General features: G+C 43.4%; 1 protein-coding gene across 1 annotated transcript in view; it reads right to left on the reverse strand.

Annotated features, from left to right (window-relative positions):
• Positions 1–18,233, reverse strand: part of LOC143803909 (chitin synthase chs-2-like) — a 141,263-nt gene that overhangs the window by 95,776 nt on the left and 27,254 nt on the right. The window contains exon 4 of the mRNA XM_077281668.1: positions 2,675–3,711. Coding sequence (XP_077137783.1) covers positions 2,675–3,711 — 1,037 coding nt within the window. The remainder of the gene's footprint in view (positions 1–2,674; positions 3,712–18,233) is intronic.

Below are 18,233 nucleotides of genomic sequence, written 5' to 3' on the forward strand. Positions count from 1 at the left end.
ATGAGTGGTCGGCTCATGGTTCCGTGCACGATGGACTTCTATAAACTTCTATAAACTTCAACAGTGAGTTGGCATTATCTTTTCTGTTTTCTGAATCAGGGTCTCTCTGTCAATATGTTATGCTGCTCTGAGTTTAAAGAGGTTGTCCAGGTTAGGGATGAAAGTCTGCAGTCACTCTACGTGACTGCAGACTTCTGAATCCTCACAGCACGCTCACCATATGCTGGCAGGATTCTCCAGTGAAACCATTAGGCTATGTGCACACGTCAGGATTTCTGGCAGAAATTTTCCTGCCAAAAACCGGACATTTCTGCCAGAAATCCACATAGCGTTTTTACCGCGATTTTACCGTGTTTTTGACGCGTTTTTTGTGCGTTTTTCCCAATGCATAGAATAGCGGGAAAAACGCAAAATTAATGAACATGCTGCTTTTTTTTTACCACGATGCGTTTTTTTTCGCGAAACAAAACGCACCATGTGCACAAAACATGCAGAATGCATTCTAAATGATAGGATGCATAATGTATGCGTTTTTAATGAGTTTTTATAGCGTTTTTATAGTGAAAAAACGTGAAAAAAACACGAAAAAACCTGAACGTGTGCACATACCCTTATGTGATAAGCATACTTCAGGTCACATTCCAACTAGACGTGTGCGGCCTTACTCAATACCATTAAATTGAGTAAGGCCGAGCATTTCTAGCCGGTATGTAACCACATGTATACATTCTCACCACTGGCACAGGAGAATCTTGACAGCATGTTGAGTGCACACTGTGAGGATGCAAAAGTCTGCAGTCACATAAAGTGATTGCAGACTTTCATTCCAAACCTGGACATCCTGTTTAAGATGCAGATTTCTTTTAAGTACTATTTAGAAGGGGTGTCCCACAGAGGTTCATGTGCAACATAAGACTTAAGGCAATGTGCAGAACGCATTTTGGTATGCCAATACAATTGAGTATGGTATTGTATATTTGAAAAAAGTATTCCCAAACTCTATACAGTGGGGCAAAAAAGTATTTAGTCAGTCAGCAATAGTGCAAGTTCCACCACTTAAAAAGATGAGAGGCGTCTGTAATTTACATCATAGGTAGACCTCAACTATGGGAGACAAACTGAGAAAAAAAATCCAGAAAATCACATTGTCTGTTTTTTTATCATTTTATTTGCATATTCTGGTGGAAAATAAGTATTTGGTCAGAAACAAACAATCAAGATTTCTGGCTCTCACAGACCTGTAACTTCTTCTTTAAGAGTCTCCTCTTTCCTCCACTCATTACCTGTAGTAATGGCACCTGTTTAAACTTGTTATCAGTATAAAAAGACACCTGTGCACACCCTCAAACAGTCTGACTCCAAACTCTACTATGCTGAAGACCAAAGAGCTGTCAAAGGACACCAGAAACAAAATTGTAGCCCTGCACCAGGCTGGGAAGACTGAATCTGCAATAGCCAACCAGCTTGGAGTGAAGAAATCAACAGTGGGAGCAATAATTAGAAAATGGAAGACATTCAAGACCACTGATAATCTCCCTCGATCTGGGGCTCCATGCAAAATCCCACCCCGTGGGGTCAGAATGATCACAAGAACGGTGAGCAAAAATCCCAGAACCACGCGGGGGGACCTAGTGAATGAACTGCAGAGAGCTGGGACCAATGTAACAAGGCCTACCATAAGTAACACACTACGCCACCATGGACTCAGATCCTGCAGTGCCAGACGTGTCCCACTGCTTAAGCCAGTACATGTCCGGGCCCGTCTGAAGTTTGCTAGAGAGCATTTGGATGATCCAGAGGAGTTTTGGGAGAATGTCCTATGGTCTGATGAAACCAAACTGGAACTGTTTGGTAGAAACACAACTTGTCGTGTTTGGAGGAAAAAGAATACTGAGTTGCATCCATCAAACACCATACCTACTGTAAAGCATGGTGGTGGAAACATCATGCTTTGGGGCTGTTTCTCTGCAAAGGGGCCAGGACGACTGATCCGGGTACATGAAAGAATGAATGGGGCCATGTATCGTGAGATTTTGAGTGCAAACCTCCTTCCATCAGCAAGGGCATTGAAGATGAAACGTGGCTGGGTCTTTCAACATGACAATGATCCAAAGCACACCGCCAGGGCAACGAAGGAGTGGCTTCGTAAGAAGCATTTCAAGGTCCTGGAGTGGCCTAGCCAGTCTCCAGATCTCAACCCTATAGAAAACCTTTGGAGGGAGTTGAAAGTCCGTGTTGCCAAGCGAAAAGCCAAAAACATCACTGCTCTAGAGGAGATCTGCATGGAGGAATGGGCCAACATACCAACAACAGTGTGTGGCAACCTTGTGAAGACTTACAGAAAACGTTTGACCTCTGTCATTGCCAACAGAGGATATATTACAAAGTATTGAGATGAAATTTTGTTTCTGACCAAATACTTATTTTCCACCATAATATGCAAATAAAATGATAAAAAAACAGACAATGTGATTTTCTGGATTTTTGTTTCTCAGTTTGTCTCCCATAGTTGAGGTCTACCTATGATGTAAATTACAGACGCCTCTCATCTTTTTAAGTGGTGGAACTTGCACTATTGCTGACTGACTAAATACTTTTTTGCCCCACTGTATGTGAAGTGAATAAGCCATGGAGAAGTAACATGTAAGGTCAGGCACTCGTTTTATTTTCTTACCTGTCAACATCGTCAAATGTATTTTTGTTTAATTTTGTTCGTAAGTTCAGAAGCATGGACTGGTCGATAAAGGTGGCTTCAAACAAGTGTCTGATTAACAATTGCGTGGTTCTTTCAATCCTTTGAACCTTCAGCCTCCAAACTTGGAAATTGGCACAAATGGATCCCACATACCATAATATGCCAGATGCTATGACATACTTGGCAGTGTCAATATTCAGAACTATTTCACACGTCTGCTGAGTTATTTCCAGGAGCAGACTGTCAATCAATGTTTTGTTGTTGATCAATAAAGTATTTTGACAAAAATAGGAGGCATTAAATGTCTGAACCAGTGCTTCCGATTCACTCTGGACTTCTCTGTACTTTATATAAAAAATGGATATAATGGCTATAATCAGCGATAGCACTGAAAGGGTTAAAGGGATGTAAAAACCTAACTTAACATTGCGCATTTTACATGTCATGACTCCAAACCAGTGACACAACACTGAACTGACGGCTTGGATTCCGAAGAGCGCGAAGAGTAAATTCTGATCCTTGGAACTTGCAGATTTGATTGTGGTCCAGACGTCTCCTCCGTGTGACCAGACATATGGGATTATAACCAACCAGGTGACGGTGATCCTGACGATGCTGCCGCACATATATAGAACATTTCTCTCATCCTCATCTAGTTTGAGTTCATTAAGTGTATTTTTCTGTGGTAGAAATTTTCGATACCAATTCCAGGAAACACAAAATGTTCCTATTACTGCCATTGTGACAAACTCAAAATCAATGTTCCGGGTATTTGTGTCTCTAACTATAAACATGACCAAAAAGACGGCATGGCCTGAAATGCATAGCAGGACAGAAATGATTGCCATAACCCACTTCCAGTTTTTTTTTCTGAAGCCACGATATATTTGAAGAATTGATGAAGCCAAGTGCACACTGCTTAGGATTGTGATGTTGGTAAATATATTGAAATGAGGCATAGCCACAATTATCAGCAATGAGGATCCAAGAGCAACCAGAAAATCAACAGCACAGACCTGTAGGAATAAATTAAAATTATCAAATATGAAATACTAATTAGTACGTATTTTATATATTTTTTTCAGCATTCAAAGAGCATTCATTCCAAAACATGTCATTTTTAAGATGGATCATTGCATTTTATGTTGATTGGAAGCCTCTTGTTAAGTATAATACGGTGTGGTGACTTTTGGTTATTCCCTACCCAGGGTCAGTACATCACCACATTACCTGACAAAGCATTATAATGACATCTATGTAATATTGATAGCTACATGTTTAACCCCTTCCTGACATATGCCATACTGGTTAGTCATATATCAGGTCCTGTTAATTGATATGAGTTTAGGAGCTGAGTACATATTTGCCAGCAGATGATGACTGTGTTATACAGACATCATCTGCCTCAAACAGCTGCGAGTAGAGAGGAGCTCTGCCCCAGTAAGTTAACCTAATTAATGCTGCTGTCAATCTGTGACAGCAGCATCTACAGCGCAATAATCTAACCATCAATTGGCACCAACGCAACATTATTATGAGATGCCGATGGGTTGCCATAGCAGCTAGGAGTATGCTGAAGACCCCTGTGCCAGACATTATGGCAATCCTATGGCTACACACAGTAATAAGGGATCAGACAATCACATGATTCCCTAGGGGGACTGCAAAATGCAGTACACAAGATATATTTTTAAATATTACAAAATATGAAGTATTTAAATATTAAGTATGTAAAAATATGAAAAAAAGTAAAAATGTGAATGACCCACCCTTTCCACCCATTAAAAATACATGAAAAATGCACATATTTGGTATCTCCACATCCGCAAAAGTCCAATCTATCGAAATATAAAATTAACTATCTCATTTAGCAAACACCGTAATGAGAAAAAAATCCAAATACCAGAATTGCGTTTCTTCACGAGCCACAAAACCACAAAAAATTTAATAAAAAAGAGATCAAAAATTGTATCTACCCCCAAATTATCTCAATATAAGTGACAGCTCAGGGTACAAAAAAAAGTCCAAGAAGTAACAAGAAAATATTTTTTTAGGACCTTCAAAAATGTCATATTTTTTTTCAACACTTATATAATAAAATCTATTGCCTTAATCATACGGATCAGGGAAATCATACTACCTGGACAATTTCGCCATACAATGAACACAGTAAAAGCAAAAAACAATTGTGTAATTGCACTTTATTTTTGCACTTTCACCTTACTTAAAATCTTTTTCAAGTTCCACAGTACATTACATCATTTCAAAAGTAAAATTCATCCTGCAAAAAACAAGCCTTCATATAGGTATGTTAACAGACAAATAAAAAAGTTAACGCTCTTTGAATACGAGGAGGAAAAAAAGAGCATGAAAATTTACAATGTCAGGAAAGGGTTAACCGATACCAACTATTAAAAGTATAGTGGTACAAAACATAATATTGGTTGAATTGTTTTTAATGTACTGTATTGTCAGTTATTTTTACTTCAACCTTTGGCAGTAAAATATAATATTAAAAGAATACCGTACGGCAAACTGATACACCTTAATATGGGTGCTTCTCACAAAATTACAATATCATCAAAAAGTTAATTTATTTCAATTCTCCAATACAAAAAGTGAAACTCATATTATATAGAGTCATTACAGGGTGATGTATTTCAAGATTTTATTTCTGTTAATGTTCATGATTATGGCTTGCAGCCAATGAAAATCCAAAAGTCATTATCTCAGTAAGTTAGAATACTTTATAAGACCAGCTTAAAAAATGATTTTAAAATCCGAAATGTTGGTCTACTGAAATGTATGTTCAGCAAACGTAACAAGTACTTGGTTGGGGCTCCTTTTGCATCAATTACTGCATCAATATGGCATGGCATGGAGGCGAACAGCGTGTGGCACTGCTGAGGTGTTATGGAAGCCCAGGTTGCTTTGATAGCAGCTTTCAGCTCGTCTGCATTGTTGGATCTGGTGTCTCTCATCTTCCTCTTGACAATACCCCATAGATTTTCTATGGGGTTAAGGTTAGGCGAGTTTGCTGGCTAATCAAGCACTGTTAGTTTTAAACCAGGTATTGGTACTTTTGGCAGTGTGGACAGGTGGCAAGGCCTGCTAGGAAATGAAATTTCCATCTCCAAAAAGCTTGTCGGGAGAGGGAAGCATGAAGTGCTTTAAAATTTCCTCACAGACGGCTGCACTGAATTTGGTCTTGATAAAACACAGTGGACCTACACCAGCAGATGACAAGGCTCCCCAACCCATCACTGATTGTGGAAACTTCACAATAGACTTCAACCACCTTTGTTCTGCCCATTTATGAGCAGCAGGTTAAATATTCATAGCCTAATACCAGTCACAACCCTTAGAGGTCATTACTTACCCATCTATCTTGCTTTTTGTATACATTAGTATTTCTCCTTTAAGTGTGTTCTGATTAGAACCACCCCTTAGCTTCCCTGGGAAAGCAAGATATGCATACATCTTTCTCAGGCCTTTAGAGTGATACACGTGTGTTCTGGCTCTCTCTTTCCTACAATCGCTCCTCCTGTCCAGTGGATCCCGGTAAGAGTCACAATGCAGTTATGTGTTTGTGTAGAATCTGTATATGTGAACCATATGCAGCCACCATGTAATATATTGTGAAGAGAGGTATATTGTGCTCTGTATCCTCCAGCTTAGTTATAATGCAATTTACACTGCATACAGATAGATGCATTTCTGTATAGAGCAGAACAGTGCTGGCAGCATGAACTTTGCCTTAGATGGCTATGATTACTGCATCTCTGTATTATGCTGTTACTGTGCAGTTGCTGTAATGTCTCAGTTACTGATGCTAATTGTACCCTGTATCATGCTGTTGTTGCTATAATGTACCAGTACTGGTACACTGTTATTTCTTTGTAGTTTTTACCCATTATCGTTAACATCATCATCTCAATAAATAAATACAGATACCACTGATGCATATCAGACATCAAACGGGAAACACCCTATATTGGACATATGATATAACAGGGCAACCTCCACTTACATATAAATCCTACAAAAAGAGCTACGGAGTATATACACCCATCAATTATGAGAGAATAAAGAATTTTATTTGAAAACATATAAACATCAATAACCATAAATATAAAAACAGACAAGGTACACGTTTAAGCACATGTATGGCGGAACAACCACACTGAAAAAGTAGCACCTAGGGTTCAGAGATGACACACGTAAATATCACCTGGGAACATATTGATCACTCAAAAACTAGTGACTAAAACTATAAAGTGCATAGTGCTTTGTATGAGTGGCGAATATGCCCAGTAGTACTACTACTGGGCATATATATATAGTGATCAATATGTTCCCAGGTGATATTTACGTGTGTCATCTCTGAACCCTAGGTGCTACTTTTTCAGTGTGGTTGTTCCGCCATACATGTGCTTAAACGTGTACCTTGTCTGTTTTTATATTTATGGTTATTGATGTTTATATGTTTTCAAATAAAATTCTTTATTCTCTCATAATTGATGGGTGTATATACTCCGTAGCTCTTTTTGTAGAATTTATATCATCTCAATACATATAGACTTAAGAATCCATATGGTCTGCTTACTGGGAAGTGGACGAGGGTTTAGCCGTATGTGGAAATCCACACAGCATCATATATGGAGGAAGGCAGAGCAACCTTGGATTGTGTACCTCTCCACTCTTCCTCCAGACTCTGTGACCTTGATTTCCAATTGAAATGAAAAATTTACTTTCATCTGAAAGCAACACCTTGGACCACTGAGCAACAGTCCAGTTCTTTTTCTCCTTGGTCCAGGTAAGATGCTTCTGGCATTGTCTATTGGTCATGAGTGGTTTGACATGTAGACATGTAGCCCATGTCCTGGATACATCTGTGTGTGGTGGCTCTTGAATCAATGACTCCAGCAGCAGTCCACCCCTTGTGTATTTCCCCCAAATTTTTGAATGGCCTTTTCTTAACAATCTTTTCAAGGCTGCGGTTATCCCGGTTGCTTGTGCACCTTTTTCTACCACACTTTTTCCCTCCACTCAACTTTCCATTAATATGTTTGGATACAGCACTCTGTCAATAGCCAGCTTCTTTAGCAATGACCTTTTGTGGCTTACCCTCCTTGTGGTGTGTGTCAATGCCTGCCTTCGGGACATATGTTAAGTACACTGTCTTTGTGGGCCTCAATACAAATGCAACGGGGTGCAGTGAAACCAAGTAAAATGGCAACTGCACAGGTGCAATAATACCAAATGAGACAGCCATCCTTCAATCAGGGATTGGCCGTGTGGCACACCAGTGCAAAAAAATGTATTCTGAATGTGGCAATGTTCACACAAGGAATGCAGAGCATCTGGTTCTCAGTCTATTAATGATGCTCTATGGCGGGCTGCCCAGTGCTAACTTTAATGCATCCTGTGTGAACAGAGGCCACAGTTTACAGAACCATTTGGGCCCAACTGCAAAAAATATAAAGTGCACAAATACATATCAATATATGTAAGGTATTGGTTGATATTCTGGCCATAATACGTAAGCTGGCAATGCGCGTCAAGGGTCCTTACACTTGCCAGTCCTACTCTAATATAGAAACCACAAAAAGAGGAAAAAAATCCTCCAATATTCAAGAAAAAACAAAAACAGGCAGAGATGCTTACCTGTCTAACTAGGCCTCAATACAAATGCACTACCAGGGTGCAGTGGACCCAAGTATAATGGCAACCGCACAAGTACAATAATACCAAATGAGACAGCCAGCCTTCAATCAGGGATTGGCTGTGTGGCACACCAGTGCAAAAAATATATAATCTGTATGTGGCAATGTTCACACAAGGAATGCAGAGCATCTGGTTCCCAGCCTATTAATGACGCTCTATGGTGGGCTGCCCAGTGCTAACTATAATGCATCCTGTACGAACAGAGGCCACAGTTTACAGAACCATTTGGGCCCAACTGTACCCCAAAAAAATTATAAAGTGCACAAAAAAACAGTTAGACAGTTAAGCATCTCTGCCAGTTTTTGCTTTTTCTTGAATATTGGAGGATTTTTTCCTCTTTTTGTGGTTTTTAAGTCTTCCCCATGATTGTGGAGCCTACTGAAACAGACTAATGGACCTTTTTAAATGCTTAGGAAGCCTTTGCATGTGTTTTTGTTATTTTTTCTAATTTAGTGAGATAATGACTTTTGAGTTTTAATTTACTGTCAGAACCATCAACATTAACAGAAATAAACACTTGAAATAGATTACTCTGTTTGTAATGACTCTATATAACATATGAGTTTCACTTTTTGTATTGAAGAAATTAAATAACAACTTTTTGATGATATTCTAATTTTGAAAGAAACATCTGTATTTGTAGGAGGGCCTGAAGGGATGATGTATAACAGAGTTCTAAAAAAGAAAAAAGGAACATAGCTTTAGAAAATGACCGACTGTTTAAATAATATTTTTGTGTTAAATGTATTTTTAAAAAAATTGTAGTAAATGTTTTTGTCATAAGTCGATCAGTATTAATAAACAAAAATAGAAATATTGCAATTTTCATAATAGCCACTGGGGCTATTTTTGATTACGGTATTACTTTCTGTTCTTATAAGTGTCTTCAGAGATCTCATTATCAGCATTGGCAGGTAACACGTCTATGCACAGCGGTTAACAGAGTATAAACTAATCACAATAGGTGATGTTACAGCCCCCCTTGTTTCCTTTCTCTTCACAATGAACCTATTCTGGGAATATTCAAGCAGGGCCCTCCATAGTGCAGAAATCCTTAATAAAGTGGAGATGGTGATGGCTGACAGCTTGCCCCAGGTGATGGTCCAGTCCAGGGGCCACCATGTATGAGGAAAATTTTTTTAAAAATTGTAAAAAAAAAAAGGGAGGATATAAGCACCTGAGGACGTTTTAGGGTATGTGCACACGTTGCGGATTCTGCTGCGGATTTTTCCGCAGCGGATTTGGAAAATCCGCAGTGCAAAACCACTGCGGTTTTCACTGCGGATTTTATCGCGGTTTCTTCTGCGGATTCCACTGCGGTTTTACAACTGCAGTTTCCTATTGGTGCAGGTGTAAAACCGCTGTGGAATCCGCACAAAGAGTTGACATGCTGCGGAAAATAATCCGCTGCGTTTCCGCGCTGATTTTTCCGCAGCATGTGCACAGCGGTTTTTTTTTCCCATTGTTTTACATGGTACTGTAAACTTTGGGAAAACTGCTGCGGATCCACAGCGTCAAATCCGCTGCGGATCCACAGCAAAATCCGCAGCGTGTGCACATACCCTTAGGGCTTGTTCACACCATCCTTTTTTTCCTGCGGATTTTTCAGGTCCTGATTTGGAAATCCCGCAGTGCAAAACCGCGGTGGATTTCCCTGCGGTTTTTTGTGCGGTTTCTTCTGCGGATTCCACTGCGGTTTTCCAACTGCACTTTCCTATTGGTGCAGGTGGAAAACAGTTGCGGAATCTGCAGAAAGAAGTGACATGCTACTTTTTTTTTTCCGCAGAAAATCAGAGAGGATTTTCCAGCGGAAAAAAGCAAAGTGGGAACAGCGGATTTGGTTTTCCATAGGGTAACATTGTACTGTACCCTGCATGGAAAACGTCTGCGGATCCGCAGCTGCAAATCCGCTGTGGATCCGCAGCAAAAACCGCAGCGTGTGAACATAGCCTAAAGATACGATGCCTTTCACAATACTGACTGACACTTTTGGGTGTAACATTGTATCAGTTTTGCATGCAGTGTTACTTTAATCTTTTAATGACCCAGGACTTCTCCATTTTTGTGTTTTCATTTTCTCCTTTCCTTGTACCAAGAGCAATATTATTTTTGTGTTTCAGTTACCATAAGTCTTGTGTTTTTGTGGACAACTTACAGTTTTGAATGATACTGTTTATTTTACCATGCAATTTACAAGAATGTGGCAAAAATTAAAAGTGCAGTGGAATTGCGAAAAAAAACTGCAAGTCTGACTTTTTGGGTTTTGTTTTTACAGCGTTCATTGAAAAAAGGAACTGCCAACATTATTCTCCAGGTCAGCAAAATTACAGTGGTACCAAATATGTTCAGTTTTTTGGTGTTTTAGTGATGAAAAAATTCTGAAATTTGTAAAAAAAAAAAAAATTGTTTCGGTCACCATTTTCTGAGACTTGCACCTTTTTTTAATTTTTCAGTCCATAGTGCCATACGAGAACTTTTTATTGATGCAATTTTGGGAATATCTACTATGTAATTGTCTAAGGGTTACTTCCCTCTGTCTGTCCTTCTGTCTGTCTTTCTTTCTGTCTGTCACAGATATTCATTGGTCGCGGCCTCTGTCTGTCATGGAATCCAAGTCCAGCTGCCTGTCATAGCTGCCGCGACCAATCAGCGACGGCCACAGTCCGATTAGTCCCTCCCCTACTTCCCTGCAGTCACTGCCCGGCGCCCGCTCCATAATCCCCTTCCCCTCCAGTCACCGCTCACACAGGGTTAATGGCAGCGGTAATGGGCTGCGGTGTAGCGCACTCCATTACCGCTGCTATTAACCCTGTGTGTCCCCAACTATTTACTATTGACGCTGCCTATGCAGAATCAATAGTAAAAATATGTCATGTTAAAAATAATAATAAAAAAAAAACCTGCTATACTCACCATCCGCCGCCTTTCGCGCTCCTGGCATCGCTACGGTGACCGCTCCATGCAAGCGGCAGCTTCCGGTCCCAGGATGGTATGCCAGAAGGACCTTCCATGATGTCACGGTCATGTGACCGCGACGTGATCACAGGCCCTGCGAGAAGGACCTTGCATGACGTCGCTGTCACATGACCGTGACGTCATGGAAGGTCCTTCTCGCAGGGCCACGTCGCGGTCATGGACCGTGTGTCATGTCGGACTCTGTTCACACTAGGGCGTCTGACAGACAGCGGTAATTCCACATACGTCCACTACACGCTCAGTGGTGTCGGCTAGACTTTATCCAGCTTGCTTGGGGTTAATCTAGCTGGTAATTTGGTTGGAGGCTGGGTCACGCCCACGGCCTTTAAATAGTCGCGCTGGACTTTGGGCATCGCCGATTATAGCTTGTGCTTTGTGCCTAGTGATTCCGGTCTGGAGTGGTGGTCTTGTTGGAGGAATATCGTATCTGGTGGTGTATTATCCTTTGTCATATTCCTCCTTCCTATATTTGTATTTGTTTTGCCCTGTGCACATTATAGTGTATTCCTGTGTGTCTGCGGCGTGGTGCATTTTTCAGTTTTCCCTGTCTGTGCTTTCTGTGGGGATTGGTGTTTGGTCTCTTCACTGGGTGGCGGGTGGTAGTTTCAGCATAGGGCTGAAACAGGAGACAGGGTCAGGCCTGGCGGCCCAGACATGCACACCTTTAGTGTAACTTCTGGGAAAGGGACAGACAGGGTTTCCCTAGCCTAAGGGAAATCGCAGGGGCCCAGGTAACCAGCCTTAGTCTACCCAGTACTCCTATGACATTATAATCGGCCCAAAAAAAAGAAAGAAGAAAAAAAAAAAAAGTTTTTTTAGGTCATGGATTCCATGACTTCTATAACCCGCCACTTGGAGGCGCTGTCCTTACAGGTCACTGAATTGAAGGGGGCAGTTCAGCAACAGGGTCTTGTGGTGTCTAATGTGCAAGTGGAAACTGCAGGTAGAGTTGCAGAGCCAAAAATCCCTTTACCTGCGAGATTTGCTGGGAAATGCAGTAAATTTGTTGTTTTCCGTGAAGCTTGCAAATTATATTTTCGTATGCGCCCGCTTTCCTCAGGTAATGAGGCCCAGCGTGTGGGCCTGGTTTTGTCATTACTGAACGGAGATCCCCAAGCATGGGCGTTTTCATTACCTTCTGATTCAGCTGCAGTTAACTCAGTGGAGAGTTTTTTTTCTGCTCTTGGACTCATATATGATGATCCTGACAGATTGGCTCTAGCAGAATCTAAAATACGTGCTCTCCGCCAGGGGGAGCGAATGGCGGAGGATTACTGTTCTGAATTTCGCCGTTGGGCAGTGGACACACAATGGAATGACCCGGCACTGCGGAGTCAGTTTGTATATGGGGTTTCGAGAAGGGTTAAACAAGCCCTTCTGATGTATGAGACTACTGCTTCTCTAGAGTCTGCCATGAGTCTTGTTGTCCGCATTGATCGCCGTTTGTGTCAGGGGGCGCTAGAGACGCCGCCTATGGGGGAGGTCATAGGTGCACGTGAGGTTGCTGCAGGTGAGCCCACGGAGCCTATGCAAATCGCAGGGGTGTCACGTCAGCAAGCCCCCTCGCTCAGGAAGCAGGGAGCCTGTTTTTGCTGTGGTAAAAAGGGGCATTATGTAAATGCTTGTCCTCTGTTTTCTAAGAAAAGCACAATGGCAGAAAACTACTAAGCTCAGAGGGTGTGGAGGAGGCCAATCCGAGCTTATGCATATCCTCCATGGTCACTGGCAGAGAGCTGCCAATCACTGTTTTTGTGGATAGTGGTTCGGCCACTAATCTCATTAATGAGCAATTTGCGCGCACAGCCGGGTTCACGGTCGAAAAACTGCCTTATCCTGTCCGGGTGGTCACCATCAATGCTACTCCACTCCCACAGGGGGAGATTACTGAGTTTGTGGCTGAGGTTAAACTCCACATAGGGGTCCTACATTCTGAGCAAGTTACATGTAGGGTGCTCAGTAATCTTCCTGCACAAATGGTTCTAGGTTTTCCATGGTTGTCTATGCACCACCCGGTGATTGACTGGAAAACTCAGGACATAATCCAGTGGAGCGGATTCTGCCAGGAGAAGTGCCTGGCCACATGTGTGTCCGCTGTGACTCCTAGCATTCCTGAGTCACTGCTGGATTTTGCGGATGTGTTCTCAGAGAAGAGTTGTTCAGAATTGCCACCACATCGCCCCTATGACTGTACTATTAGGTTTAAACCAGGGGCCAAATTGCCGAAAGCTAGGATGTTCAACATCTCTGGTCCTGAGAGGTAAGCGTTAAAAGACTACATTGCTGAGAGTCTGAGCAAAGGGCACATCAGGCCTTCGTCCTCGCCGGTGGCAGCGGGGTTCTTCTTCATTAAAAAGAAAGATGGCAGACTATGCCCGTGTCTGGATTTCAGGGAGTTAAACCAGATTACGGTTCGTGATCCATACCCTATGCCACTGATACCTGATTTGTTCAACCAGGTGGCTGGTGCTAAGTGGTTTTCCAAGCTTGACCTCAGGGGGGCGTACAACCTCATAAGAGTCCGTCAAGGTGATGAGCGGAAGATGGCTTTTAATACCCCTGAGGGTCATTTTGAAAATTTGGCGATGCCATTTGGGTTGACAAATACGCCTGCAGTTTTTCAACATTTCATAAATGATGTATTCTCGCATGTTCTGGGGAAATTCGTTATTGTGTACCTACACTCACCGGCCACTTTATTAGGTACACCATGCTAGTAACGGGTTGGACCCCCTTTTGCCTTCCGAACTGCCTCAATTCTTCGTGGCATAGATTCAACAAGGTGCTGGAAGCATTCCTCAGAGATTTTGGTCCATATTGACATGATGGCATCACACAGTTGCCGCAGATTTGTCGGCTGCACATCCCAAAGATGCTCCATACAAGGCAGGATGGATCCATGCTTTCATGTTGTTTACGCCAAATTCTGACCCTACCATCCGAATGTCGCAGCAGAAATCGAGACTCATCAGACCAAGCAACGTTTTTCCAATCTTCTACTGTCCAATTTCGATGAGCTTGTACAAATTGTAGCCTCAGTTTCCTGTTCTTAGCTGAAAGGAGTGGTACCCGGTGTGGTCTTCTGCTGCTGTAGCCCATCTGCCTCAAAGTTCGACGCACTGTGCGTTCAGAGATGCTCTTAGGCCTACCTTGGTTGTAACGGGTGGCGATTTGAGTCACTGTTGCCTTTCTATCAGCTCGAACCAGTCTGCCCATTCTCCTCTGACCTCTGGCATCAACAAGGCATTTCCGCCCACAGAACTGCCGCTCACTGGATTTTTTTTCTTTTTCGGACCATTCTCTGTAAACCCTAGAGATGGTTGTGCGTGAAAATCCCAGTAGATCAGCAGTTTCTGAAATACTCAGACCAGCCCTTCTGGCACCAACAACCATGCCACGTTCAAAGGCGCTCAAATCACCTTTCTTCCCCATACTGATGCTCTGTTTGAACTGCAGGAGATTGTCTTGACCATGTCTACATGCCTAAATGCACTGAGTTGCCGCCATGTGATTGGCTGATTAGAAATTAAGTGTTAACAAGAAGTTGGACAGGTGTACCTAATAAAGTGGCCGGTGAGTGTAGATGACATTCTCATTTATTCATGCGACCGTGATACTCATTTAGAGCATGTGAGGCAGGTGTTACAGCTACTCATGGAAAATAAGCTCTATGCTAAACTTGAGAAATGTGTATTTTTGGTTCAGGAGTTGCCTTTCTTGGGTTATATTATATTGTGTCTGCTTCAGGGTTTAAAATGGACGCCGCTAAGGTGCAAGCGGTGCTGCATTGGGAACGGCCTGATAACCTAAAAGCACTCCAGCGGTTCCTTGGGTTTTCCAACTATTATAGAAAGTTTATCAAGGATTTTTCTACCATTGCTAAACTGCTTACTGACATGACGAAAAAGGGTACCAATTTCTCCACCTGGCCTCAGGCTGCTGTGCGCGCATTTGAATTTCTGAAGAACAGTTTTGCTTCGGCCCCCATTCTGGAGCAACCGGACGTATCAAAACCATTTACCATGGAAGTTGATGCGTCTGAGGTTGGAGTGGGGGCGGTGGTGTCACAAGGCTCATCCTTGGGCGAGTTGCGTCCTTGCGCCTTCTTTTCCAAGAAGCTGTCGTCTGACGAACGTAATTACGATATCGGCAACAGGGAGTTGTTGGCTATCAAGTTGGCTTTTGAGGAATGGCGACACTTTTTGTAGGGGTTGGTCCATCAGGTTACAGTTATCACCGACCATAAAAATCTGCTGTATTTGAAGTCAGCCAAGAGTCTGTCCCCCAGGCAGGCATGCTGGGCATTGTTTTTCACGCGGTTCAACTTTTTTGTTACGTACCGACCTGGGTCTAAGAACACTAAGGCGGATGCTTTGTCCAGGTGTTTTCTGGGGGGAGAACCTCGGGAAGATCCGGTACCCATCCTCCAAAAGGGTGTAGTGGTCTCGGCTCTCACGACCGAAGTTGAGGCTGAGATTGCCGAGGCTCAGGAGGAGGTACCACCAGAGCTTCCCTTTAATAAATCGTTTGTACCGTTCCATCTTCGCCTAAAGGTGTTGGGTGAGCATCATGATGCTGTCCTGGCTGGCCATCCAGGGGTTAGGGGTACCTTGTAGTTGGTGTCGCGTCGGTTTTGGTGGCCCAAAATCCGACAGGACGTGGTCTCGTACGTATCAGCATGTACCACGTGTGCTAGGGCTAAGACGTCCCGCTCTCGTCCTGCTGGCACACTACATCCTCTCGGGGTACCCAGTAGGCCATGGATGGAGATTTCCATGGATTTTATCACAGATTTGCCCTTCTCTGCTGGGAACACGGTCATTCTGGTGGTTGTTGATCGGTTATCAAAGATGTCGCATTTTGTGTCTTTGCCTTCATTGCCTAACGCTAAGACTCTGGCTCAGGTATTTGTGCAGGAGGTGGTCAGACTTCACAGGGTCCCGTCTGACATTGTGTCTGATAGGTGTACTCAGTTTGTGGCAAAATTTTGGAAAGCTTTTTGCTCACGGCTGGGGATCAAGTTGTCGCATTCTTCTGCATTTCATCCTCAGTCAAATGGTCAGACCGAGCGTATGAACCAGAATTTGGAGCAGTACTTACGCTGTTTTGTTTCTGACAATCTGGAGGAGTGATCGACGTTCCTTCCTTTGGCTGAGTTTGCTATAAATAATCACCGTCAGGAATCGTCTGGGGAGTCCCCGTTCTTTTGTGTTTATGGGCTCCATCCTCAGTTTTGTACTCTACGTCAAGGGGGTTCTTCTGGTGTCCCGGAGGAGGACCACTTAGGAGCACAACTGGCATCCGTGTGGAGGAGAGTGAAACAGCACTTGCTAAGCGTAGGTGCAAGGTACAAATGAGTGGCTGACAGTAAACGTGTGACAGGTCCGGACCTGAGTGTGGGTGACTGGGTGTGGTTGTCCACAAAAAACATAAAACTCAAGATTCCATCCTTGAAATTGGGTCCAAGGTTTATTGGTCCATTTAGGGTTGCTGCCATCATTAACCCGGTAGCCTACCGTTTGGCGCTCCCTATGGTATATAAAATACACGTGTTCCACAGATCTTTATTAAAAAAGGTGGTGGGTTCTGTGGACACGTCGCCTATGCCACCTCCAGTCTTGGTGGATGGCAATTTGGAGTTTGAAGTCTCCAAGGTGGTTGACTCTCGAGTAGTGCACCGCACATTACAGTACCTGGTTCATTGGCGTGGTTATGGGCCGGAAGAGAGGTCCTGGGTACCAGCCTCGGACATACATGCGGACCGGCTGGTCAGTATGTTTCACCGCCGCCATCCGGACTAGCCGGGTCCTATAAGTCGTGAGGGCCCTGGGGTCCCTCGTAGAAGGCGGGGTACTGTCATGTGGGACGCTGTTCACGCTAGGGCGTCCGACAGACAGCGGTAATTCCACATACGTCCACTACACACTCAGTGGCATCGGCTAGACTTTATCCAGCTTGCTCGGGGTTAATCTAGCTGGTAATTTGGTTGGAGGCTGGGTCACGCCCACGGCCTTTAAATAGTCGTGCTGGACTTTGGGCATCGCCGATTATAGCTTGTGCTTTGTGCCTAGTGATTCCGGTCTGGAGTGGTGGTCTTGTTGGAGGAATATCGTATCTGGTGGTGTATTATCCTTTGTCATATTCCTCCTTCCTATATTTGTATTTGTTTTGCCCTGTGCACATTATAGTGTATTCCTGTGTGTCTGCGGCATGGTGTGATTTTCAGTTTTTCCTGTCTGTGCTTTCTGTGGGGATTGGTGTTTGGGCTCTTCACTGGGTGGCGGGTCGTGGTTTCAGCTTAGGGCTGAAACAGGAGACAGGGTCAGGCCTGGCGGCCCAGACATGCACACCTTTAGTGTAACTTCTGGGAAAGGGACAGACAGGCTTTCCCTAGCCTAAGGGAAATCGCAGGGGCCCGGGTAACCAGCCTTAGTCTACCCAGTACTCCCGTGACACCGTGACGTCATGGAAGGTCTTTCTGGCATACCATCCTGGGACCGGAAGCTGCCGCCTGCGGTCGTCATGGTCATGTGACCGCGACGTCATCACAAGTCCTGCGCGAGAAGGACCTGCCATGACGTCACGGTCATGTGACCACGACGTCATCACACCCTGGGACCGGAAGCTGACGCCTGCACTGTGCACAGAGCCAGGACTTCAACGGGCCTACGGTGGGTGAGTATATGTTTATTTTTTTTTAACTCTGTATACTAAGTGGCTCTGTGCTGTATACTCCATCGCTGTGCAATATACTATGTGACTGGGCAATATACTACGTCACTGGGCAATATACTACGTGGCTGGGCAATATACTACATCACTGGGCAATATACTACGT

This window comes from Ranitomeya variabilis, chromosome 2, assembly GCF_051348905.1.
Source record: "Ranitomeya variabilis isolate aRanVar5 chromosome 2, aRanVar5.hap1, whole genome shotgun sequence".
Lineage (NCBI taxonomy): Eukaryota > Metazoa > Chordata > Amphibia > Anura > Dendrobatidae > Ranitomeya > Ranitomeya variabilis.